The 25,603-nt window shown below is 46.1% G+C and overlaps 2 protein-coding genes across 4 annotated transcripts in view; both read right to left on the bottom strand.

Moving 5' to 3' along the window:
• Window positions 1-5,164: 5,164 nt before the first annotated feature.
• On the bottom strand, window positions 5,165-16,314 carry LOC102039060 (ovoinhibitor-like). 2 transcript variants are annotated; one of them, XM_005418779.3, is made up of 16 exons: window positions 16,213-16,314; window positions 15,397-15,416; window positions 14,469-14,605; window positions 14,249-14,309; window positions 13,623-13,756; window positions 13,121-13,178; window positions 11,994-12,130; window positions 11,542-11,602; window positions 10,688-10,824; window positions 10,159-10,219; window positions 8,370-8,503; window positions 8,232-8,292; window positions 6,809-6,945; window positions 6,286-6,346; window positions 5,802-5,917; window positions 5,165-5,346 (listed from the first exon to the last, which is right to left on the bottom strand). In XM_005418779.3, exons 1-16 carry the CDS (start codon window positions 16,265-16,267, stop codon window positions 5,301-5,303), a joined length of 1,416 nt encoding a protein of 471 aa, XP_005418836.1. In that variant the 5' UTR covers window positions 16,268-16,314; the 3' UTR covers window positions 5,165-5,300. The 2 variants fall into 2 exon arrangements, with proteins under 2 accessions (XP_005418836.1, XP_030911106.1); XM_031055246.1 differs by lacking the exons at window positions 6,809-6,945; window positions 8,232-8,292.
• Window positions 16,315-22,164: 5,850 nt separating this feature from the next.
• The window catches only part of LOC102039230 (serine protease inhibitor Kazal-type 5-like), a 24,254-nt gene continuing 20,815 nt past the window's right edge, over window positions 22,165-25,603 (bottom strand). For both annotated transcript variants that reach the window (XM_005418780.1, XM_005418781.1), the window contains 2 exons: window positions 22,805-22,857; window positions 22,165-22,430 (listed from right to left, as the gene is read on the bottom strand). In XM_005418780.1, coding sequence (XP_005418837.1) covers window positions 22,852-22,857 — 6 coding nt within the window. In that variant the 3' untranslated portion in view covers window positions 22,165-22,430; window positions 22,805-22,851. The remainder of the gene's footprint in view (window positions 22,431-22,804; window positions 22,858-25,603) is intronic.

Raw genomic sequence — 25,603 nt, forward strand, 5'->3', positions numbered from 1 at the left:
GAAATAACCAGGTATTTACTTAGTAAGTTATATATGCTTGACAACTGCTATATTATATGTGATCATAGGGCCCCTACATCCCCTGGTTTGGGCACTGCCCCATTTGCAATCTGACAAAACATTCTTATCTCAGGAGAACTGAATGCACTGATCTCTGCAGAGGCTTTGTGTGCCTCCTTTTCTGGTCTTGAAACGTGTTATTCTGCACTTTCCTGCTGCTGTCAGTGGAGGCTGTTTGCAAATGCTTCTATAGCAAAGAAATATTTCTCCTACTTGTCTCATATTTTGCATCATTTTGCACTCCTTCCCTTCCTACTTTGGAATGCAGCCTGTGGAGAACAGCAATATTAGAAAGCTCGTGCTAAATCACTGCCAAATAAAATGTCAACAGAAGGTATCTGCATCACTGACGTCCAATCCTGCGCTGCCTGCTCAGCACCCGGCTGACACCGTTGGGATGCTGCCACCAAGAGCAATGGGAGTTCAGGCTGCTGCTTCCTTTGCCCTCCTTCTTAGGCACTGGGAGCACTGCTGCTCCCAAGGCCCCGAGTGCCCCATGTTTTTGAAATTCTGCCATTAGAGGCTCAGTATGACCATTTTCCCAAAGGGACACGAGTGCTGAATGTACACAGAACTCCCAAATGATGGAAGTGATGGGGAGTTCACCCGAGTTAACCACCAACAATGAAGTGGTTCGACTGTCTCTGACTATTATAAACCTATCAGTCAACAAATCTCTGCCATCTGAATGTGCTGCATCATTTGAATTTCCACCCCAGATACTTTCTTCAGCTATTTTTTTTTTCTCAGCTGAATCTTCGTGATTTGCCCCCAAGCACAAACAGCAAGTGGAGATGGAGAAAAGGAGGATAAATTGGAAAAGCACAGGGAGAGGCCAGGGGCTAGGGAACTGTCACTCAGAAAGCATGTTCTTCCCTTCAGAATGACACTTTATAGGCACAGATCCCACATTCACTGGTGTAAGTGGAACCATCTGTGCCACGGATCTGCTCCAGATCTTGGTCAGGGGGCCTGACTGGCCATGCCCAGCAATGGCCCTGGGGCACAGGCTGCAGCCCAGCTTAAGGGGAATGCAAGAAAGAGCTCAAAGCAATGCATCCAAACATTCCTCATCCTTCAGGGGGCTTGAACACAATTAATGTTTGACTTCTACACATGAAAAATAGGCAGGAAGCAGCACACTGTATGAACACTCATTCTTTGCAATTTCATGTTATGTTTAAAATCATGGGGCCTCACCTCAGCTGGTGAAAATGTGGAAAGCCCTCCTGGGCTGTGTGGATGTCTGCCAGCTGGAGACAGGCTCCTTCCACTGCTGCTCTCTGCTTTTTCCTCTCTACTCGTTGATCCTCGGAGAGCACACAACCAGAGCCCAGGGCATGGCAAAGAATCAAATAAAACTGTATCAAACATTAAATTACAGCAAGAGAATGAACATGTCTGAGTGTGAACATATTGATGGATGAAATGGGTGCATAACAGGGCTATATATTTCTTTGAACACAGAGGTCCGAGGAAATTTTTAAAGTTCCCAAACTATTCTCTTTGCCAACTGTCAGTTAAACAGGATGGTGCAATTGATACAATGAGTTTGAATAATTATTTCTGGGTTTCTTTTTTTTTGTTTTGTTTTTGAGGAACATATGGTTATAAAAATGCTTTAAAAATAATTTAAATATTCTTCTGAAATGAATATTTAAAAATCAGTGGGATGAGCCTTGTCACTCTCCAGCATCCCTCCAGAGAGTGACAGAGTGTCTGAGCCCATCCACATGCCTCACTAAGAAATGCAGCACATGAAAAAATAGCTAAACCAGGGAAAATTATCAGCAGACATAATTTTGAAAGGCGCAGATTTTTAGATAACGGGTTTGAAGGAAGTTTAGGTACAGCCACACTCAAGGAAAAGTTGTGGGGCTTTTTTTTTCAAGTTGCAGATGTGTGAGTGCTGATAAAAGGTACAAAAATTTCCCAACTCAATATGAAAGGACTAAGTACTGTTTTCTACATTCCACTTATCAATCAAAATTTAAATTATTCGCCTCATTCTTCCCCCTCTTTGTGTTGCAAGAAAAATGACTGTAGACTCAGAAAACATTGATAACGCTATAAAGATAAGTCAGACAAACACGGAAAGAGAGAGGACGTTTATATTTTTAAAACATGGCCTCTGTGATATGTTCTGGTACACTTACAGGTCACAGATCCTGAGGCTGGATGGTCAGCAGTGTGAAACACGTCAGAGTTGGTCCAGCCTTGGCAGCTCCATCCCCCTCCCCAGAGCCCAGGGCTGCCAGGCAGCCTCTGGAGTGGCACCAGCTGCATTTCAGATGCCTCGTGCTGCAGCCATCGCAGGCTCTGCAAAGTCATTTTTTTCCTTCACTTCATATAAGGCCGATTCTGTTCATGGCAGGAGTGCAAAAATAAAAGTTCACCAAAGCAGGACTAGGTCCGTGCTTGCACCTGATCCTTTCAGGGCCTATTTCCAGGTTAAAAATCAAGCTTTCCCAGCATGACTGTGGAATGGTTTTTGAGACAAACCTGACTATGTTTAAGATGCTCAGGCAGCTCAAGGTGAGTAAGAAAGCCCCAGTGCTCTGCAGCATCCTGCACCTGAGCAGGGATGGAGCAGCAGGCTGAGCAGCACTGAAGCATCTGTCACCCACACAGTCATGGCTGCTGTTTGCAGTTTGGCAAGCACTGAGCTCATAAGGTGACTGGGGACTTCTTGACAGGGGAGGATGGACCAGATGCCCTCCAGGGGTCCCTTCCAACTTTAACTATTCTCTCACCTCTTTCTGTTTCCCACCACAGTAACATCCACCCATTCCTCTGCCTGTGCCCAAGCAGGCACCCAGCTCAGTCCACTGTGCCTCGACACCACCTTTCAAGTCTCTTGGTGGCACTTGAAACCTGGTATTGTTCTACCTCTCTCCTAAGCCACAAAAATTTAATGTTCTCTCTGGAATGTGCTTGTCTTTGCCTCATCATAGAATTGTTTAGGTTGGAAAAGATCTTTAAGATCATCAAGTCCAACCATTACCATTGCCAAGGCCACCACTAAACCATGTCCTGAAGCACCACATCTATACATCTTTTAAATGTCTCTAGGGTCAGCGACTCAATCACTCCCCTGAGCAGCCTCTTCCAGTGCTTGACAACCCTTTCCATGAATAAATTTTTCTTAACATCTGATCTAAAGCTCCCCTGGTGCAACTTGAGGCCATTTCCAATACAAAGCAGAAAGAAATCATCTAAGTAACACACACTCAGTAAGTAACCATGGAACAGCTGAAAAACAACTCCAAGGCACAGAAAACCACGCTGTCCCTGAGAAGGCTGCCCTATTTTTATAGTTATATTGCTTCATAAAACACCCCCTGAGCCTGGGGGATATTTAAACTCCAATGTCAGGCTTTTCCCATTTCCTGGCCCGGTTTTAGTGATTTATTCCATTATGTACTTCAACACGAAACCTACTGGTGAGTTCTGTGTGGAAACCTCTGTCCTCTAACCCCTTTGGCTGCTTCCTTGGATGGCTCTGACTTAATCTCAACTTCGTGCCTCCTTGAATTCTTGTTTGCCTTTGGTGTCACCAGACAATGAGCCCCACAGAGGAGGCTTTGGCTGTGCCAAGATAATGCCATTGAGCTGGCTCTTGACAGCTTTACTGCAAAGGCTTGCAAAAGCCAGCGGTCAGAGCACAGTCCAAGTGAAAGGCTGCCAAAGTCCACAAGAAGAAAAAATTATCCAGGTCTTATCCCTAAGGATAACCAAGTAACACTTAAACAAGAGTAAAACAGCATGTTCTGCAAAAACACCTGAGCAGAAAATGGCAAAAAGGTTATATAAACCAAAAGAACGTTTGCTTTAGGACACGGACCCAAGAGAAGCACAATAGGCCATTGTTAGTTACAAATCATCCTGAAAATGGACACTAATGGCACAGAGGTACTGTGGCCTCATTCCCTGGTACAATACCCCCAATACCTCCAAATCAGGAACATTTGCCTTCAGCCTATTCTTCTAGCCTGACAATTCAAAGAGTGACTTTCCAAACTGATCCAAATAATTGTGTTATTCTCTGGTGAACTACAATGGGACATTGAATCAGGGAGGCACCAACTGCAGTCCAGAAGAATCCCTGAAATATTAGACTTGCAATAGCTTTGGTGACCTCGTGTGGAGGCAATGGCACAGCCAAGAGAAGAAGGGCAGCCTCAAGGTCCCCCTGCCTCCCTGCCACCCATACAGACCACCACAATGACAATAATTATATCACCAGGTCCTGAGCAACTTGGCCTCAAAAAAGTAGGCAAAATGACAATCAGGCAGAATTTTTTTCCTACGACTTGTTATACATTTGGTTAAAACTGGTCACAAGTGAACCTCTGCACCTTTTTCCTTTCCAAATGACTTTAAAAAGGAGCTCAAGTGATGCACCAGGGCTATCCCCCACCCCAGGGGTGATCACTGCCCACCTGTCCTGGAGATATTCTGTTGCATTAATAAATTAAGATATCTTATGAGTGGACACTTCTGCTGCCTGTGACCTGAATGGAGCTCAAGATTCCCCTCCTGTGGATTACATCCTTAAACTCTACTTGACCTTGTGGACAAATTCAGTGGAGGCAAGCTGGGATCCTCTGTCCTGGGAGCAGCTGCTGTCTCTGCCATGGAACAGGCTCCACAGGCAGTGGGAACAAGGACAGGGCACCTCTTGCCCAGGCAGCCAATTTCCCTTTCTAGCCCAAGGAAAAAGTGCTCTCCTCAAGAACAAATCACCACCTACATCCTTGGCATGTCCCCGTGGAGGAGGTGGACCTTGCTCTGGAGGTAAAGGCCCCCTTGCACTGACTGTAGAAGGACTCTGTGGTCAGGTCACACAGAGATATCAAGGTTTGAGAAGATTAACACTGACAAGAACACTCTGAGGAGTAAGGAAAGGACTGAGAGCTCCAAGGGGAGCCCAGATCCTCACCAGAGCAGGGCTGGCACTGACACATGGACAGAAAATTCTATCCACGTTGGTTGGCAGGGGAGAACATCAATAGAAAAACAGACATCCACCAACTGAAGAACCATGACAGGGAAGAGATGAGGCAGAAGGGAAGAGATGTGGCATTGAGACAGAGGAATGTTGCCAAGTCAGTTTATTGAACAGTGCTTCAGGAGCTAAGGAAACAAGGCAGACCAAAGGGATGTTACTAGGGAAGGTCAGCCCATGGGAAGACACGTGGAAAGGAGTTTGTCTTCCTGGGCTGAAGTCCAGCACAGACTTAGCATTCAGCCAAGCTCATGATGTTGAGAGTTGTCCTGCTTTCCCTGGTGAGAAAAGGAGAGAGGAGAATTAGACATGGCTGATGCCCCTTTCCTCATTTCACTGGCCCAAGCATTGGCTTAGGGTTGACTGTAGATAAAGAACAGCCTTAAAACCCCAAATATCCCCTTTCATTATCTTCATTTAAGGAAAGATGAATGGTTTCATTCATTTGGTACAATCCACTTGGTTTGGTGAAGTAATTTCCACACACCCTTGTGAGCTTGTGGAACAGATTGAGTGCTGCTGAAAATCAATAAAATATTTTTAAAGCTAACAAACAGGAGGCCAGGTACAGATCACAGAAATGGGCCCTTCTCATTTCCCTTACAATGCAAAAAACCTGTAAATGTCCAGTATATGCCCCAAGCAGTTAGACAGAAGGCATGATGAGGCAGCCCTGCATTCACACAGGTGCAGGAATTGATCAGGAAAGGAAAGGTTTCACTCCTATACGTACAGGTAGGCGTTGCAGAAAGCACATCTGTTGCTGTAGGTTTTGCCATCAGAGCCACAGTGGGGCATGTATTCCATGGTGCACACAGGAGAGACTGCTTTGAAGTCCTTGCAAAGGGCCTGCACACAGAAGGTGGGGATTGAGTCCCTCTGCCTGAGAGCAAATTGTGACCCCCCTCCCAGCAGAAGGAATGACACTCCACTGAGAAATGAAACTGGCTGTAACATCATCATAACCAACTCCAAGTGTCCTCCTGATGGCAGATGTGATCTTGTACTGTTTCTGCTCACTGCCACATCTCTTCTTGCTTTATTGCAGAGCAGTGGGATGGATGCTGGCTGTTTTATGAGCAGTGTGAAATTCCCAAGGGATCTCCTCAGGTGTGCACAGCACCACCTCCTGATTTGTAGCCCAGAGCAGAAGACAGTCCCCCAGGAGTGTAACAGACACTGAATTTCATTCTTCATTTCCATCCTTTCCCACTCACCCTTGTAATATCCTCTTCACAGGGTCCGTTCTTTCTCTTGCCAAGGTTGGTCCGATGCTCCCTAGAGGAAGGAGAGATTGTTATTAACCACAGCCTTTCCTGTGACAGCCAGAGAGCAGGAACAAACCTCACTCCCATGGAGTCACAGACATTTCCAGATCCCCCAGCTCAGCACTAACAAAAACCTGCCCTCACAGACCAGACACTGTCCCCCCTTGGTGCACCCCTCTGTGGGGTTGAACACCCGTGTCAAACACTGAGCAAGGCAAGCAGGAAAACGGGGACAGACAGACAGAATCCCTGCAGCACAAGGTTTCAGAGAGAGCCCTTGCAGATTACCCAGCTCCCAAAGAGCCAAACAGGGAGGAAGAGGAGCACTCACATGTTGTGGGCACACGAAGGGAAGGAGCACTCACATGTTGTGGGCACACAGAAGGAAAGGAGCACTCACATGTTGTGGGCACACAGGAAGGGAAGGAGCACTCACATGTTGTGGGCACACAGGAAGGAAAGGAGCACTCACATGTTGTGGGCACACAGGGTGCACTCGCTGGCGTAGGTGACGCCGTCAGTGCCACACACGGGGTCGTAGATCATGGTGCAGGCCATCAGCTCCCTGCCATCCTTCAGCGTGGTTCTGCGGAACTGGCTGCAGTTCAGCTGGGGAAAACAAGGACAGCAAAGGCTCTGCCACGGCTCTGCTCTGTGCCAGGGAGCCCCCAGCTCATCCCCCCTGCTTATGCCTCTGCCAGATGACAAATTGTGGTTATATATTAACTCGTTCTTCACGGAAAACTAGCAATTTCCTTTCACTGCCTTCCCTGGAGAAGACTGAATCAAGGTTGGAAGGTAGACATTACTCATTGAGCCCTGCATTTATCTCTATGCCCCTATACCTTACTGAACCCACCAGGATATTACAAAAGGCAGCTCAGAAATAATCTGTAAATCAAAATGGCACGATTTATGCACTTCCTGCAAGGGGGCTGGCTGTGACCAAGGTGTTTTTCAAGGCCCACAAGAATGGAGGGGAGATGTGCTGACAGGTCTTTTGTTGCAATGGGATGGTTCCCAGTGTTGAGAGCTGCCAGCAGGACTGACAGCAGTGGAAGCTGATTTACGTCAGCTGAGGAGCTGGCCTTGTGTTTTAGCACTCCCAGTTTCTCCAGTGTGAACTCCTCATTCCTGATTTATGTATCTCAACCGGCCTGAGCACAGGGCGTACTTGGGAAACAAAGAAATGACATTTCATAGTTTGTTTGTATAGAAATGAAATATCTGACTCGGGATGTTGACTCTTTCAAACACATGCTAATGAGGTGACTTTGTTCTTCTATTCCCCAGTGTGAGTAAATGGTTTAGAGCTGGCCAAATATAGCTAATCTGGTATTTTTACATGATTCATGTTGGTATATATTAGACTACATTGCATTTACCAAAAAAAAAACCAAAACAAAAACAAACCAACCTACACCAAACCAAAAACCAGAGGTGGGTTTGAATCCCCTGATACCTTAGGTATCAGCATTCAAAACACAGGCAATTTTCTAATCTTTGCAAAACATCCTTTTGTAAAACACAAGCATTGAGAGAGCCCTGGGCCCTCTGCATCCCCTGCCCATATTGCCAAAACATTCTGCTAAGTTCCTGCAGCAGCTATGACTGAGTGCTGTGGGAAAAGGATTCTCTGTGTAAAGCCTTTAACCATTTATCATCTCCCTGTCTCGTAACTCAATCCTCACCTGTCCTCTCCTCTTTCTTTCCCTGACTGTGTGCAGGAAGTGCACAATGTTCCTGCTCATGGGAGGGTGATATTCACCCACAGAAGGAAGGGCAGCACAAGTGTGACCCCCGTGGAGGCTACACCCCCCAAACCACCCAGCATTTGCTCAGGTTGTGCAGTTGGCACCTGCTCAACCTCTTCCTGTCCTTCAGGCGCCGCTTACCTGGGCAGGTTCCTCTATGCACCTTCCATCGTGCTTCTTGGCAACCTGGGTTCCATATTCGCTGGAAGAGAAAGCAGAGTTAAGAATGCTCAGCAAATACCCCTGTGTGGCTCTCGGGGGGCGGCCTGCAGGGCTCACATGTTGTGGGCACACAGGGCACAGTCGTTGCTGTAGGTGACGCCGTCTGTGCCGCAGATCTCGCGCAGGATGAAGGGACAGGCTCCGATGGCCTCTCCGGATTTGGTCCCGCTCAGGTACGTGCTGCAGTCAACCTGGGCAGGTAAAACAGCAACCATGGTCACTTCTGGGGTCAGAGTCCCCTCTGCAGTCTGCCTGTCACAGCACAACACTAAATGAATGACACGCACACACTGAGATGTCTAAGGTAAAAAAGGGACAGCTTATTTCTGAACTCTGATATTTATAGAACTTCACAAGTGACCATGGATTGGAGGAAGAAATTGCCACCTCTCCAACCACACTGGTTAAACTAGCAGTCCATCACTTCTCTCTTCCTCCAGAAAAGAATGCAAAACAATCATTATTTACATGAAAAGTGCACGAGAAACTCCATTACAAAAATGTAAAAATCAGAAGGCTTAGAAGAACTTAGAAGAATAGGGTGACAGTCTGCCCACTCTGATCCTCTTGATTTTAGAGGTCTTTGTCAGGGGAAATCAGAGGGTTTTTAAAGTTTAGACTTGCATTAGAAATTAAATATGTAATTGTAGTTTGGTGGCTTCTGCTAGCAGAGGGAACAGCTGGTAAAATAGATTATTCTGCTAGAGCAGAACATACACAAGTTTTAAATCCAGCATTCACAAAATCATAAAGATTGGAAAAGACCTCTAAAATCATCAAGCCCAACCATTAATCCAGAACCTCATGTTCAACATATGTCCAAGTTCCACATCCACATGCCCTTTGAACAAGTCCAAGGAATTCCACCAATTCTCTGGTCAGCCTGTTCCAATTACTGACAAGACTTTCACTGAAGATTTTTTCCCCCTGATTTCTAAACTAAACATACCCTAACTCAGCCTGAGGAACTTGATTTAAAGTGTTTGACACTGAGTGCAGCTTGGGATAGTTTACTATATCCAAGATTTTGTTTCAGCATTTCCAAGAGCAGCAGGAACTGTTTCACCAGCTTCTGTTGCAAAAATATCTACAATATATAAAATCTAATGGTTTAAATACTTGAGGATCAATAGACAAACATATATTGGAAATCACTCTACATTAACTAAGCATCACTGACACTTCACTGTCATTTTGCACAGCCTCCCCAATGCACTGTCTCTTATTATCCATATTTCCCATGTGGTCCAAGAACAAATTAAAGAAAAGACCACATTTTAACGTGCCTTTTCCACAGAAAATATATTGCAGTCCCTCAGGATGCATGAAATTATTTTTGGTGCTTCAGAGCTGCTCTGCATAAGCAGAATAAATGGGTTGAGATATTATCAGCCCATATTGTTACTGTGCAGGATAATAAAGCTATTTCTGTACACATACCTGAGAGCAGATTTGTCCTGGCTGACCAGAATACAAGGATTTTTTTAACCTGCCTCTCTAGTGCAATGGAAATCCTAGCACTGAATAAATACACAGACATCTAACACAGCTTTCTGCCTCTTCTCCTACTGTGCTAAAATGGGCTGCATGGATCTTGGGCTGCCTCTGATGATTTCTGTTCAGAGATTGGCAGTACTGGGACATTTTGTTTCTGAAGTCCTGGCCTGTTCTCATCCTCTCTTTCCCTCCTGTACAGCACACTGTCAGCTGTGAGCAGCTGAGGAGAAGCACAGCATCAGCATGAGCCCTGTGCACCATCCCTGGGTGCACTGAGACCAGCCAGGGTCTTTCTGGAGACTGCAGAGAGACTGGATGGTGCTTATTTAACAGCTAAAAGAACACTTACAGGAGTGCTTTCCTCCTTGCACCTTCCATCGTGGCTTTTCTTAACATCAGTCCCATGTTGTCTGAAAGGGAGAGATTGGGGTCAGCACATTCACCACCTGAGCCCTGGGACACCCAGGTGCCTCAGAAACCAAACCAAACCCATAACCAATACATATGATAAAGGAGGCACCTGCTTGTCTGATGAATCCGTTTCTCCCCATCATTAGAAAGTGTCATTCTAAGTGGTAACAGACCAGTCAGGTCTCCTCATTGTGCGCTATACAACAGCTCCATTCACTCTTTCTTCTGCCCAAATACCTCAGTCCCATCCACTCTCTCCTGCCTAAATATCCCAGCCCTCACAGAGTGCTCAGGTTGAGAGCTGGCTCTCCCACACTCCCCCAAGGAGCAAAAAGAATATCAGGGACCAAAATCCAGGCAACAAGGGCTCCAGAGGAGCACAGATATGTTAGTACCAAAAGAAAAGCCATCTGGAGCACTAACCCTGGCTTGCCTGTCCAGAAGAGAGTCCTGTGTGCAATACTCACACGTTGTGGGCACAGATGCTGCAGTCGTTGTCATAAGTGAACCCGTCTGTGCCACACACCGGGTGCAGGATCCTGGGGCACCGCACCAGGTCTTTGCCACCCTTCACCTTTCTGGCTGGGAATTTACTGCAGTCAAGCTACAAAAAAGCAGCAGCATCAAAGGTTAGGTTCTTGTTCTCCAATTTAAAAAAAAAAAAAACCATAATAATCTCCTGCCATGTCTCTAACAGCACTAGTGCTACAACTCAGTTCTTACTAAACCAGGCTGAGTCAGCTCTGCCTGAACCCTCTCACACAGGGGAACTGCACTGTGTGTAAAGTGCCAAATCCCTGGCTTAAGCACCTTGGTCAGTCCCAACTACAAGATATGTCAGAGAAGAAAAAAGAAAAATAAAACCTGGCCCCTTTTTAATTGTGCAGTGAAAGAAATTGGACTTTGCATTTGAAGGGCATCGTCAAAGGAAGATCAAAGCCCAAACTGAAGGACTTCCACATTTGTGTGTTAGTATGTCCTACACAGCAGCTGATACATTCCAATCAAAACTTCAGGTGTGCTTTCAGAATATGTCCCCATCCCAAAGGCTGCTGTAGGTGTGAATTCATCATGAGAACTCTGTGCATAGCTCTCATCCAGCCCATCTGCCAGAGCTGCTGGGCAAGGAGGGCCCAGAGGACACCTGCCTCAGGATAGGTGGGATTTGGCAGCATCCTCAACACACAAGGAGCTGACAAAACTTAATAGACAGGTGGAGAAAGCCAGAGCTCAGGCCAGCTCACTTTCAGAGTAGATGCTGCCTCAGGGAACCCTTCAGTTGATGCAGCTAAGAGGAGTAAACCTTATATTGAACACTTACCTCATCAGTCTTCTCTCTGCATTGTCCACTGTGCCTTTTGCCAACATGGGTCCTTTTCTCCCTGGAAGAGGGAGACAAAACAAATGCTTAACCTCTTGGTCAAAGTCATGTGCAAAAATGAAGCAAACCATGGCTTCAGACTCTCTATAAAATGTTCAGAATTGCTAATTCACTCATTACCAAGCCCATCCCACCTTCTCATAACGTGCAATTTAAAGCAATGTTCTGAATTGTTCCTTCCTCTGTCCAGCCCACAGACTCATCCAAGGAGATGCCTTATGACTCTTCATGAGCACTCAGAAGGCACCAGAAAAACTCAAGGCAAACCCAAAACCATCCCATTTCTAAGAGACTTGAAGAAATAGGCAGGAGCAGAAATGCAGCAGGACAGTTCTCAAGACTGCCCAGCAGTGCTGGGCACCCAGGAGGATCACTCAGGGCAGGGCACTCACGCGTTGAGGGCGCAGATCGCGCACTCGTTGTCGTAGGTGGTGCCATCCGTGCCACAAACTGGGTTCAGGTCCCTCGGACAGAATACCAAGCTTTTTCCATCTTTGGCAGTTTGTGTTCGGTATCTGCTGCAGTCAACCTGGCAAAATAAAGACAGATCGCTCTGGAGGCGCCCTTGCTTTGCAAGGAAAGTTGATTCAAAATCTTTTTGTTCTGTATTTCACGCTCAACTGTTTCTGTAACAGGACAAAGCTCTGTTACACTGAAACTGAATTTCCAATGAGAAATTACACTTCTGAAGTCAAGATTAAGGACTATCCAGGAGTCAAGAATAAGGACTATCTTGCAGAAGAGATCCTTCAGGCACAAGAACATGTACAAAGTTTTCGTCTCATTAAAAAAAAACCAAAACTTGTATTTAGTAAGAAACATTTTTCAACAACTGTGAATCTGAATAATACTGTTTCAGTTCGTCTTGGTTTTCTCCACATTTTTCCAACTCTGTGATCACTTCTCACATCAGATTCCCTGTAGTTCAGTACAGGATTTGAAAGGATAGGAAAGAATGGTTATCTATCTGCTGGAGAATGGACTTCCTACATCCCAGAATTTTAGTGCTGAAATACAGGAGCTTCTCCTTCTGAAGCGTCTCCTTCTGTTGGCCTCAGACAAAGATACAATAATCTATGCTCTATAAATATTTATGGTTAGGGCTCTTATAAGTCTCACTACATCTGTGAATACAACCAGCATGGGAGTTTTGAATCCCTGCTGCTGAGGGTGGAAACACTTGTGGTCTCCAGAGAGGAAACTGCCAACCTGCACAGCATGTTGGCAAGAGAAATCTTCTGTCCCTCCACCTCCTCCTGGGGACACAAGTCAGCTCCTCATCTCATATCCATCTCCTTCCTCTTTCCTCAGTTTGGTGTGGTAAGCATGGGGTGACCTTCTCTCTGGAGCAGAGAGGATGCCAAATCCACTCCCACTATGCAGAAAAGCAAATAATGGACTGAGACCCTCGAACGCCTTGGCCTATGGACCTCTTGCAGCTTCCTAGTAAAATCTGTGAGGTCCTCAGGATTTTATTAGCAGCCCTAAGAGATGGATTTTTGACTTATATTGCACTCACAGCAACAGATTCCTTGCAGGGTCCTTCATGCATTTTGGTAACGTTGGTGTCATGCTCTCTGAAAGGAAGAAAAGCTTTGGTTAGGGAGCATTGAGAATAATTTTCCCCATGACCCTGCGGCCACTGGGACAGCAAAGCAGGGTCCCAATCTCCATGTGGGACATTACAACTGCCTGAATTCTCTGAATGTGCCCTGCAGATGGCAGCTGCTAACAGTACAGATATTCCCATCTCCCATGGGAATTAAGTGTTAGGAGCAATTAGGTGTTACAAGCAACACTTTGATCTGCTCATGTCTCTGCTCTGCTTCTTTTTGTGATTCCCTTAATGAGCACAGACACAAAAATGGGGAAGAAAACTCAAGTTGGCTGAAGAATCATGAGAAGCCAGAAGCAAGGAGACCTACAGAGACACCTGCCTTAAAACTGCTATTTTACAGAGGTGCTTCTGAGAGCCTCAACTTGCTGATTATCCAGAAGGACATTCCATGCACACAACTTACGCATTGTAGGCACAGATCCCACAGTCATTGTCATAAGTGAAGCTGTCTGAGCCACAGACTGGTTTCATTATCCTTGGGCAAGCTACCACAACATGATCATCTACTACAGCGCTACGGTAATTATTGCAATCAACCTGTAAAAATAGCAGGAATAGAGAGGGGGGGAAAAAAACCAAAACACTTTTTTTTTTATATAATGATATAACACTCTTACATAGTCTTCTCACTCTCCCTCAGCCTTTGGGGACAAATCCAGCATAAAATTTCACTATCAAAAGTAGAAACCAGAAATTCTGTTGGAATTCTCTCCCAATGGAAAAAAAAAACAAATGGGATATTAAGAAGGGCTGTGATTTGGGTTTTGTGAGATCCTTCATAGGATCCATAGGTATCCAGGTGGTGAGATCCAGCCTTCAGCCAATGTACTATTTTTATTTTATTCCCAATTAGACAGGTTTAAAGTCTGAAGTGGAAAATAACAGAGAGATGGTATCAGATAACCTATAAAAACCCTCTCAGCTTTAGTTATCACCGGATTTTATTTTGGGCCATGCAGACCAGCTGTGCACATCCTGTTCCACTTCTGCATGGTGTTTGAGTTGTCCCCATTACAGACTTTGTCTTACCACAACAGGTTTTGGGTCGCATTCTCCATCGTGCTCCTTCTCCACGCTGGCGCTGTGCTCCCTGGAAGAAAGCAGAGCTGTGTCAGGGATCAAGGAACAGCATCACCTCAAGGCTGGTGCTGTTGTCACCAGCTGCAAAGGCCCATGCTCCTCATCCCTGGGGTACAAAGCTGCCACCCCTGCCCCTGTGGGGTTCTGTGGGGTTCGCAGCCAGACTCACGCGTTGTAGAGGCAGATCCCACAGTCATTGCTGTATGTGTTGCCATCGGTGCCACACACTGGTTTCAAGTCCCTTGGGCAAGCCACCCAGGACCTCCCATCCTTGGTAATGCCACTGGAGTACTGGCTGCAGTCAAGCTGTGGAAGCAGCTCAGAATCAGCCTCAGTTTTGGAATGAAACCCCCCAGCATCCTCCCACCACCATCCCGCCTGCAGCTGCTGCTGGGAGGCAAACTAGAGCCATTATTGGGAAGCTGCTCAGGCAATCAGGAGGAGGGAATCTTCCCTACAGAAATTTCTGATTATGCACTTCTGCCAGGGTCCAGGGAGGTAGGATGGCTGTGGGTGAGACAGTGCCTAATGAAGGCAGTGGTAATTGGGAGCCCCTCGGCTCTGCAGCGGATCCTTTCAGATCGTGCTGCACTCCAGAGAGTTCTGGGAGGCTCCTAGCTGCGTGGGAGGAACCTGCAGACAAATCCACAGCTCAGGCCCTGCTGGTTTTCTCTCTGTGATATAGGTATAGGCATTTATGCAAGGAATTCTTTGCGCCTTGCTGTATGGAAGCAATTATCAGAGTCACGGTGTTTGATGTTTTCGAGCGTGTCATCCTAAGACAGTTTTCCTCACAAGGAGGCAAGCTACTGCCTTTGGCTGAGAGTAACTAAATTATGTCTAAGAGTTAATATAATAAGAGTGTACAATTACTTCTTGTTTTTTCATTTTATTTAATGAACCGAAAATATTGCAAAAAATGGGGATCTTTTACTTTCTCGTGAAATTGGAAATGTCGTTCAACCATGCACTGGGAAATATTATTTTAACTGCAAAGATTTCATTAGATTTAACCCATGTGCTCACTGGGTAGCTACATACTGCTTCTACTTTACCAGAAGCCTGAACAGAACGTAATAAATAGATGTGTAGCTCACCTGAACTCCAAAGGCAGTACCTGAAAGAAAAAAATGGAGACAGAAAAAACACCCCAAATTATTAATATGCAGAGAACACATATGCAAATATTTTCATGAAACAAGTTAATTCAGTGATTAGTCAACACTCACATATTTTGTTTAGGAAAATGTGGAGTTTTACATTATTCCAGTAAATAGCTCTAGGATGTATTAAACGTTACTAAATACAGTTTTATTGTATTTCTGAGGGGATATAAACCTTGTGAGAGCACATATATTTATCCACCCTTGAAATGTTACTGGTGAGTGATACAAGTACTTTCAATTCTATACTCTTGGATTTTAATCTCTCCTAAGAGACTTTTATGTTTGACTTTCAAAAGTTTGGATATGCATGTTTAAGATAATTATCACCACCAGCACTGTCCATCTCCAAATACATCATTCTCAGTTACCAGGAGCAGCACAGTAAACTCCCAGTGCAATGGGAGTTTACTCTTCAACCTAGAGGTTAAAGTTTGCATCTATATTGCTCACATGGGTAATAATGCCATTTCTACAGTTTTATTTTGCCTTTATACACAGGACTGCCACGTGCAAGCCCCTACCCTGCACTAGAACTACTCCTACAAACCAAGAAGATAACAGCTGTATGGTGTTTGCTGAAACCTCAATCTTGAAACCTAATTTCCTTGCTGTGCTCTCTCAGGAAGGTTATTTCTTCATGGAACAAGGCTCTCTTCCATGTTGCAAGACCCAAAGGCTTTTACTGAAATGAAAACTCAGCTCTGACTCCACCAGTTCGATCTTTGCAGCACCCCAGTGAATACTCACCCAAGCAGCAGCAAAGGGCAAGAGCTGCCCTCACCAAAAGTCCTGTCACCTTCATGGCAGCCAGGGACACCCCTCCAGTGCAGCCTGCCTGCTCTCTGTGCGGGAGAGGAAGATTGCAGGGAGGAGCAGGAATATATAGCACACCACGCTATCAAGTGGTCCCACCTCATTAGGTAATGCTCCCAGCCTGTCATCACCACTCAAAGCCAAAAACGTGTTTACCCAGCTCTGGATGTCTGGCTAATGATTGATACAAGGCTGTGTGCCAGGAAGGGGATTTCGTGTGCCTCGAGGTGAGTGGGGACCGTGCCACGACCCCTCTGCTCCCGCACGCTCTGCCCAGCCTGGGCTGCAGCACATCCCAGGCTCACATCTCCCCTGTGCCTACCTAAATGCAGTTAGGACTTTGTCCTCAGCTATAATTTTCAACTGAGCAGCCAACTGATAGCCAAACCCCCCGTTATTTAACCTCAGAGGGTGGTTTTGTACTCTTCACCGCTGTATTTCAGCCCAGTTTGAGCCCAGGCAATTTGAGCCCAGAAGGTCACCCTGTGCTCTGCGGGAGGAATCCTGCTCTTCTCATGTTTAAAAAACTCAGCAGTGCTCTGCTGTACATGCCAGCTTTTCCTGTAATAGAGCAAGGAGCAAAAAATACTAAGTTTGGTCCTAAAAATCCATCCTTTTTTTGCTGTTCACCAAAAACTATCATGGCACCTTCTGCTCATCTGCTACCACCTCCCCATGGCCAGTGCCTGACCCACCTTGCTGAGCCTAAGTGACACCATCCCCCAGGGCAGCAGGCCAAATGTCTTTAATGTCTGCACAGACTAGATGTACTGTACTTCCTTTACCTAGGAAGTCAGCCAACTTTGCAAAGATTGGTATTAGCCCACGCATGGTTTGCTTCCTGAAAATTCACTGTGTACGTTATCTCTTTACGCTTTATATCTTCAGTTTTCTTCAAATATCTCCTCAAGGCTTGCCCACTATTCAGGTAATGGAACTTACATTGGCCTTGAATGCTGTTTTGTCCTTTATGTAAGCAGATTTTTGGCAATTCTTTGGATTAATCTCAATTGTAGACTTCTCAGATGGGAATCCTAAATTCTCCAAATCTCTCACTAACTTATCATTTTTCAAATTCTGTACTTGGTAATCGAAATCCTTGCTTGCAGATCTATTTTTTGACACAATTTAAACAGAGTGAGCTTGTGTTGAATCATCACAGTTTTATTTTCTAAGAGAAGGAAATTTCCAACATCTTTCTCACTTGAAAAGCAAATCCACAACAACACAATTTCAGGGATTACCTAGTGGAAAAATATTTGCTTTCATATCCAGGAGCTCTGCTAATATTAGTACTTTGCAGTGTGCATCTGCAAAACTAAAACCTCTCCAAATGCCAACATTTCCTGCTCTGTTAGGAACACGAGGGATGGTCTCCCTGTTCATGTTCCTCATTTTCATTCCTTCCCCCTGATGTTCTGCCCTGTGTTTCCTGACCTTTCCCTTATCTCAGTTCCACCAAGTGTCCAGGACTCCAGACCTTTGGATCGATGCAGACCTTGGCTACAAGGACCCCTTCTCATCCCGATTACCATATCCATCTCCCAGGGCTTATTCCAGACAAGGCCAGGATCCATTAATGCTTCCTGGCAGTGGAAAATGATTCCTGACAACTTAATTGCCAGGCTCTGTAAAAGCTGTCATGGTCAAGCAAACTCCTGCCAATGTCCACAGCGATGACACCTGAACCCTATCGGAAAGGAGGTATTATTTGCAAACCAAATCTGCAGTTAAAGTGGATTGACTCAGCATGTTCTGTCAAGAGCAAAGTAATTCTCTTCCAACCAAGCTATTAAATTTGGGAAGTAGTTTGCAATAGGAGACAGAGTAAAGGGACAGAAGAGCAAACACCTGTCGAGGATCTAGAGAAGGGATTTGGATTTCGAAAACACTGCAGCTACAGCACGTGTCTGCTGTCCCCTGTTTCAGCTGAGGCACACAGAGCTCAGCTCTGGCCTCTTGCCCTGTGCATGAGGAAGATCCATGCTGTAACCCTACCAGTGAGGTGCCTGCTTCACAGAGAGTGACCCAGCAAAGCTTTTTCCACCAGGAAGCAGGAACTTTTCCCTTAGGACAGAGCCTTTCAGGAGCAGAGAGGCAGGTGCAGAACATTCCACCCACGCTGGACCGGGAGACCTTTGGTTGTGCTTACACCCTTCTTCTTGTGCAACTCCCACTTGCAGTGATGCTGTGTTGACATCTACCTGTTTATTTTCCTTTGCTGCAAATCCCACCTGGCTGAGCAGCCCAGGACAGGAGCACTCCACCCCTTTCTTCTGCTGCCTCTCCAGGTTACCTCCGGTCCCAGCTGTGAATCATCTGTCTCCATCTCTGCAGAATCTCACTGACACAGGCCAAGAAAGGAAGCAACCCCTTTTTGAGGCAAGAAGGCAACAAAGCCAACTCATCTGTTCTTCAGAAATATATGCAGAAATTGTTCATGTTTCCCACCCTCAAACCACGGGGGTGGTTGTTACAACACCCAGCATTAAGTGTTTCTTTTAAGACCTTCTACATCAAGGGTCTGTATTCTTAATTCAGTAGCATCTTGGTTTTAGTGAACAACTTACATGGAGTTACCCTTCATGCAGAGGAAAGCACTGGAAGTTTTTGTGTTGCAGTTCCAGAGGAAGAGCTGGGCAGAAGGAGAGATCTTGCAGCAGAATAGAGCAGGGAGATCCCAAGGAAATTGCCTGAAGAGCTCCCTGTAGTAGGGAGAGCCTTGCAGGGAAAGACAGATGTTCTAACAGCTGCCAAACAGAAGCTCTAGAGAGAGGAAAGAGAGAGGCCCATTCATGAGTCCCCAAGGTGAAAGCAGATGGGCCATGGAGCAGAAATTATGATAATCAAGACAAATAACTTTGAAATCCCCAGGTACCCATAGCAGAAGTTTTGTGGTGGGACTGAGCATCACAGGGATGTAGGGAGAGCCAGAAAAGAGAGCTCTGCAGCAGACCCAGAGGGGCTTCCCTGCACAAACAGCATCAAGTATTCCATGTCACAATTCACCAAGTTCTTAAAGGAACAAATGCCCCTAAACTGCAAGATTTCCAGCCCTGTCTGCTGTGGCAGCCTGAAAAAGGTGCCCTGGGCAGAGCACACCATGGAGCCATGCCTGGGCTCTCCCTTGGTGAGGCTGAGGGGCAGCTGGGCAGAGCTCCCAGGCTCCAAATAGACTGAAAAATACCACAGGGAGTTCAAGGTCTGCTGAGGCATCTGCCAGAGTCAACAGTCCTCACTCTCTACCAAGAGCAGCACTTGTGTGTCCTGAAAAGTTGCATAAGATCCTGACACCTTCTATGAAAAAGAAGGAAAAAATACTAAGACACTTAAGGTTCCTGCAGAGGGCATTTTAGCTCAAAACCCAAAGGCATTGAGAGGCTGGAGACCAAAGTCAGTTCATAATGCCAGTTCTGCAAAACCTCAGGAACTGCTGTGAACCACATGGGGTCTGTGGTTATTGGCAAGCAACACCCTTAATAAAGTGTAATTTACAGCAAACCCAAGAGTCCCCAGAGCTCTGGTACCTTTCCAGTTTCATAGAGGACTGGCTTGGCCTCATTACCATTTTAAAGGGGAACACAAAGGGCAACCAGGAGCAAACAGAAAAGAAAAAGTTGTAAATCTCCAGCACCTCATGAGCCTTCACCTCCTCCTACCCAGGAGTAACGACATGTGGCATCCTTCTGGAACTCTGCTGTGCCACCAGGGACACTCCTCACTTGGAACAGCCCTTGGAACAAACCTGCAAAAGGGGTTGAAAGCAAGAGCAGAGCGAGCAGGCAGGCTGCTGGGAGCAGGACAGAGCCAGCCCTGCTGCTCACAGCAGCCCAGGCAGCTTGAGCAAGTCCCTGTCCTGTGCCTCCTCAGCAGATGGGCTCAGAATCTGATTAACGATCCCTTATCACCAGCTGTGATTTTTGTGGATGGTAATTTCTGCTGGCAGCAGGAGAAATTTAGAAGGTGCTCAAATACTGACAGAAGAGGCTACTGGGGCAGTCTTCATCAGTTTATTGCTTTTCAAGCACATTTAATGAAGGTTTTAGGGGTCATTATTTGAAAACTTAAATACCTAAAATCACTACAAATCATAGTAGCTTTCAAGTGCACTGATTTTCATTTGCAAGAATTTATTTTAAGCCACAAATTGTGCACTGCTTTTATGAAATCATGTAGATGTCCCTGCACATGGTGTTAGCTGGAATCAGTGAGCAGACATCATCAGAGAACATTTTTATCGTCTGACATTCATCACTCTCAGGCTGCATAAATAACATTCAAGAATGTACTTGTTTCATCTCTGCTCAAAGACAAAAATCTGCATCTCCCAAAACAGCTAACCAGCCCCAAACTGGTGACTCTCACCCTACATGACTCTACTTGGTACGGGGATTTTCCATGTAGAAAGAGGCAGTTATAATTTGTTTCTAAATCATAGTGTTTGCTCACATTAAAAATAAGCATATAGCCTATTAACAACCACTCATGGCAAAGTCTGCTGATAATTAAATCAATTTTTATTATTATCAGCTGCAATAAAACATGATGCATGCGTAAGCATTTTGAGAGTTTATAATCAATTCTCATTAACTGCAGTAGAAACAGAGGATGTGATAACTTAATTGAAAGAATTCTACGTCTTTGGTGGGAGTAAAATTAATTGCTATTAGGTAAAATCCTGTCAAAATCTGAAAGTCACTTCAACCTTATCTGCAAGAGAAAAGTGTTTACAGATCAGGTCACAGCTAAAGTGGACTCAAACACTGTAAATGTTCATTCAAGGTCTTCTGGAAATGTCCTGCAATAAAGTTTATACAAATAAAGAAGCTATTTGCTTTAAGAAACAACTACTGCAGAGAGTACAGAAAGTACGTGCAAACCACCAGCAGATTTCTATTAACTCACCATCAGTGTCTCCTGTTCTGTAAACTCCACCCCAGCCCCAGATCCACTGACTCAAAAAAAAAACAGGGAAACCCTTGGCTCAGAGGCCTGGTTTTATCTGGACTCAGTTCCAGAACATAAATGAATTAGGATCATCGATAGGTCAGTTACACCGCAGGACAGCACCGCTTCTCCTTAAAAAGCTTAAGTCATTCCATACCATGGAATTTCTCACTTCTCCATGTGCCCCAGCACCAGAGCCCCAAAGGAAGGATCTCCCTCTCCTTGCAGGAGATGGTTCCTGAGACAGGAACTGACTCAAGCCTACAGGGAACTTCAGGCCCGGTGACCCAGCAGCAGATGGTCCATGGGCCACCACAACTGCTGAGCTTCCTGCACTGCCTTGAGGATGCCATCAGTGCTTCTGCTCTCTCACAGCAAGAAATACTGGCCAAATTCCCACCTCCAAATCCCAGAGACCTTTCTGGGCTCAGCACATCTCCTAACATGACCACTCAACATGCATCTAATTCCCAGCATTGCTCCAAAGTGAGGTCTGGATTTCCCAACACCTCACATGAAAAGCCTGAAAGAGGACACTTAGTGCATCATCTAAACTGCCAGCCCAAGACAAGCCCAAGGTGCTTTACAACCAATTTTCTCTGTAGGTTTCCAAATGTAAACCAAACAAATCTCAAACAACCCTCTGAGGTAGGTAAGTATTGTTTAATGTTCATTTTACAGGCAGGAGAAAAGGGCTGATAGGGCAGTGAAGTGATTGACCCAAGACCCCATAAAGAGCCAGAGAGAACTGACCCCTGACCCCTCCTCACAAAACCCCAGACCACACTCTTCCTCCTTGGGTCCAACATCTTCGCCAGGTATTTACAGCAGCTGCTGTACCTCAGGGTGCTCATTGCCTAAGGAGCACGTGGTGCAAAGCCAGAGCAGGGACTGGTGTGTCCCCCCCCGAGGCTGAGTGAAGAACAGTGACATGAAGCTGAGGAGTTATGTTTATTGGAGAAGCACATTTAGACACAGCGAGGTGGCAGGGACAGCAGCACACGCACGGGGCACACCTGGGCACACCACTGAGTCCCCACAGCCTCCTGCCCTCCACCTGAGCAAGGACAGGCCCCGTGTGCTGCAGAAGGGGATGGAGGCAGCTCAGGCCCCCTGTGCTGCAGAAGGGGATGGAGGCAGCTCTGGCAGTCCTGGGGGCTCGGCAGCTCCCCTGATGCTCGACATCAACGCTTCCTTTACTCGCTCTGCAGAGACAGAGGGCAGACAGTTTATTGCTGTAATCCCAGAAAGGACCATGAGGAAACTTTAAAGCTGTGATGTTCTCATGCTCTGCTGGGGCTCTGGGCCATTCCTGCCTCTCTGTGATGGGGGACCACTCTGCCAGCATCCTCCCTGCTCTGCAGGAAAGCTTGGCTGAAAAACAGAGCCAGGGGAAAGGAGTGGGCAGAGCCCAAGTTCCCACAGGCTCAACCCCACCATCATAAGGCTACAGTGAGAGAAAAAAAATCTGCAGAACCCTCTGTCCTGGCCCTGCAGCTTGTCTGGACAAGGTGTGACACAACCTCCAAAGGACAGGCTGGCCAAGCAGGGCTAAGTCACTGCCCCTCTCTGTCCTTACCTTTGGTCACAGCTGATCCCTGGTGTTGGGTGGCAGTCCGACCTCCATTACTCCTGGAAAGGAAGAGTAAAAAAAATGAGCTCATCTCCAAGCTTGACCACATCTGTGTGACACTGGTATCAGTGTGACAGCCCCTCAGGCCAGCTCAGTGCCACACAAGACAACTGCAGCAGAGCCTGGCACAAGGACAGGCAGGTTGGGCCGCTGCCAGCTGAGGAAAACAAGAGTAAATTCAGCCTCAAGCTAGGTGCTTTCCACACCTATTTTCTAACCTGGGAAAAGTCCTGCTTTTTTTCTTTCCCTCCTTTCACTGCCTTTTAAAGCAGCATGGCAGAACAGAGAGAATTGTAAGGAAACTGGGACTTGCCCATTGCAAACGTGGGAATTATCTGTTTGTTGAGAAACAGATTTAAAAAAGGAGAAACCCTGGATAACCCCTTTTTTCCCCTGATCTATTGAGCAGTGTGGGCAGGCTGGTGACTACTGCCCAGGTGATTAGTGTGAAAAACCTTTGAACAAGTAAAGGAACGGCAAGATATGCAGGATTAAAAGTCAAACGTGCAGGAAAGACCCACAATCAATTCATCCACGTGACACAGCCCTGCAGGACCTACCAGCCAGTTAACTTACCAAAAAAAGATATCTTATCCCACGATGCCAACCTATATTTGTCATCAGTAAAGCAGAACAGGATCAAAGGAATTCAGTTATGGCAGAGACCTCCCAGGGAAGGTGGCCAGGCCCAGTGCTGGCCAGTGGGGACAGGCTCTCTCTGCAGCAAGGTTTTCCACCCCAGCCATGCCCAGATACACCCTTTAGTGTCAGATCTCTCTCAAACCACACTGCTCCCAACTCTTCCCACAAGCATCATTCCCTGATGGCCATCAGGTCACCAGAGCCACCAGAAACACCTGGAAAATCCAGCCAGAGCTTCACAGGCAGGAGTGGTTGCAGGCCCTCGGCTGCAAAGGGATGAGGCAGTTTTAATACACATTTTCTCAGGCAACCCAACACTCTCCATGGGTAATTTTAAAATACTACTCAAGGAAATACTACAATTTTTGGGTAACAATTTCCCATCTTCTTCCAAAGCATTTCACATTCTGCACATTGCAACTCTCTAAACCCATTTCTGATGCCAAAAGCACGGCTGGAGCTGCTTTCCTCCAGGTTTTAGTAGCATATATTGAGTGCCCGAATCTCCAGCAGAAAGAAAAATTCATTATACTGCAAGTGAGCATGAATTTTAGTGCTGAAAATAACATTGCTCTGTACATTGTTTATAAGCTCCCATAAATTTCCAGCCCGATTCTTCAGGTGACTTTAATAAACATAAAGAATAAATCATTGTGCAGGGGGGCCTTTAGCTTTTCTTGCCTCAAGAAAAAAAGCTTAGCACTTTGACTTCTAATTGCATCCATTTCTCCTTGGAATACTTAACACAGCTGCAAGCTCTCTGACTTCCAGTAAATGGCATCTCCCTCTTATTGCAAGGGCTTGAGAGCTATAAGAGCTCAGTGAGACAGTAAGGAATTCCAGACCCAGCCCAGGTTTTGGGAATCCTGTCTATTTTTCAGTTGCCATGGTGTATCCAGTCTCATTCTGACTTGGACACAGTCACTGACAGACTCTTGTAGTGCCTCATCTCCCGGTACCCACAGGCCAGCAGCAGCTCCATCTCCCTAAGGACTGAGACACAGAGGCCTCCAGGACTGTCACAGGCAAAATTATTTCTCTCTGCACTGCAATTTCTTTGACTTTAAGCAAAGTTTAGAGCAGTCTGCTGCTTTAGAGAAGAGGGGGAAAGGAGCCAGGTTTGCTGTGTTTGGGGGATCTGCTGGTGTCCTGGCACTGAGCAGAGGAAGGCATGGAATGACACTATGGCAGGATGGCTCTCTCATAGCCCACACCTCACTGTGCCTGAAAACACATGGACACCACATCCATACTCAGAAGCCAATGCTCCCACCCAAAACTTCCCAGAAATCTCTTTGGTATGTTCAATACTTGGATTCTCTATGGGTTTAGAGTGGGAACCAGTCTATTTCCCTGGGGATGAAGATTCAATTTCTCAAGAGTTCATGCCAACAAGGACAGTCCTCCCCAGGGGCTACAGGACATCCCGTGCACAGAGTCACAAACTGGGAGACACTGGCTGCAAATCCCAGAGCTGGAGGCTGTCCAGCTTCCACTGGTAGAAAGACAAAGCACAGCTAAGAAATGTTTAACTCATCTGCCCTGTGGGATTGCACAAGATGTCAAGGCTCAAGACCTTTCCCGAAAGTGTGCCACCTAGTGAATAATCTTAATTTCCCAATCTCCCTGGATATTATTTAGGGAACAAGCCCTTTATGGTTTATACCATTCTGATCTTTCTAGCTCCATCAAAGTGCCAAGAAGAAAGTCAGGTGACATTACACTCCTACCACACAGCCTAGGCAAAACATGGAGACTATGGCCAGGTTATGCATTAAATCCAAGCCTCAACCTGTATTTTAAAATCTGAACTATGAGAATCCATTCCTGGGGCTCTAATGATCCTGTCACAGGTGCAGAGGCCAGGCAGGCTCCCCAGCAGGCACTTGGAGCAAAGTGGGATGCTACACACAGCCAAGAGGCACTTTCTTTTCTTCACCTCGTGACATCATTCCACTCCAGGAACGAAATAAAATAGAAATAGGAGCTTCAATACCTCTCTTCCCTCTCAGCCAACGTGGCTGAAGAGCAGCTGGAGAGCATTCCTTTAATTAGCCCACTGTGACTTGAGGGAACAAGCTAACTCTGTTAACCTGCCATCGA

This window comes from Geospiza fortis, unplaced genomic scaffold (assembly GCF_000277835.1).
Source record: "Geospiza fortis unplaced genomic scaffold, GeoFor_1.0 scaffold55, whole genome shotgun sequence".
NCBI lineage: Eukaryota > Metazoa > Chordata > Aves > Passeriformes > Thraupidae > Geospiza > Geospiza fortis.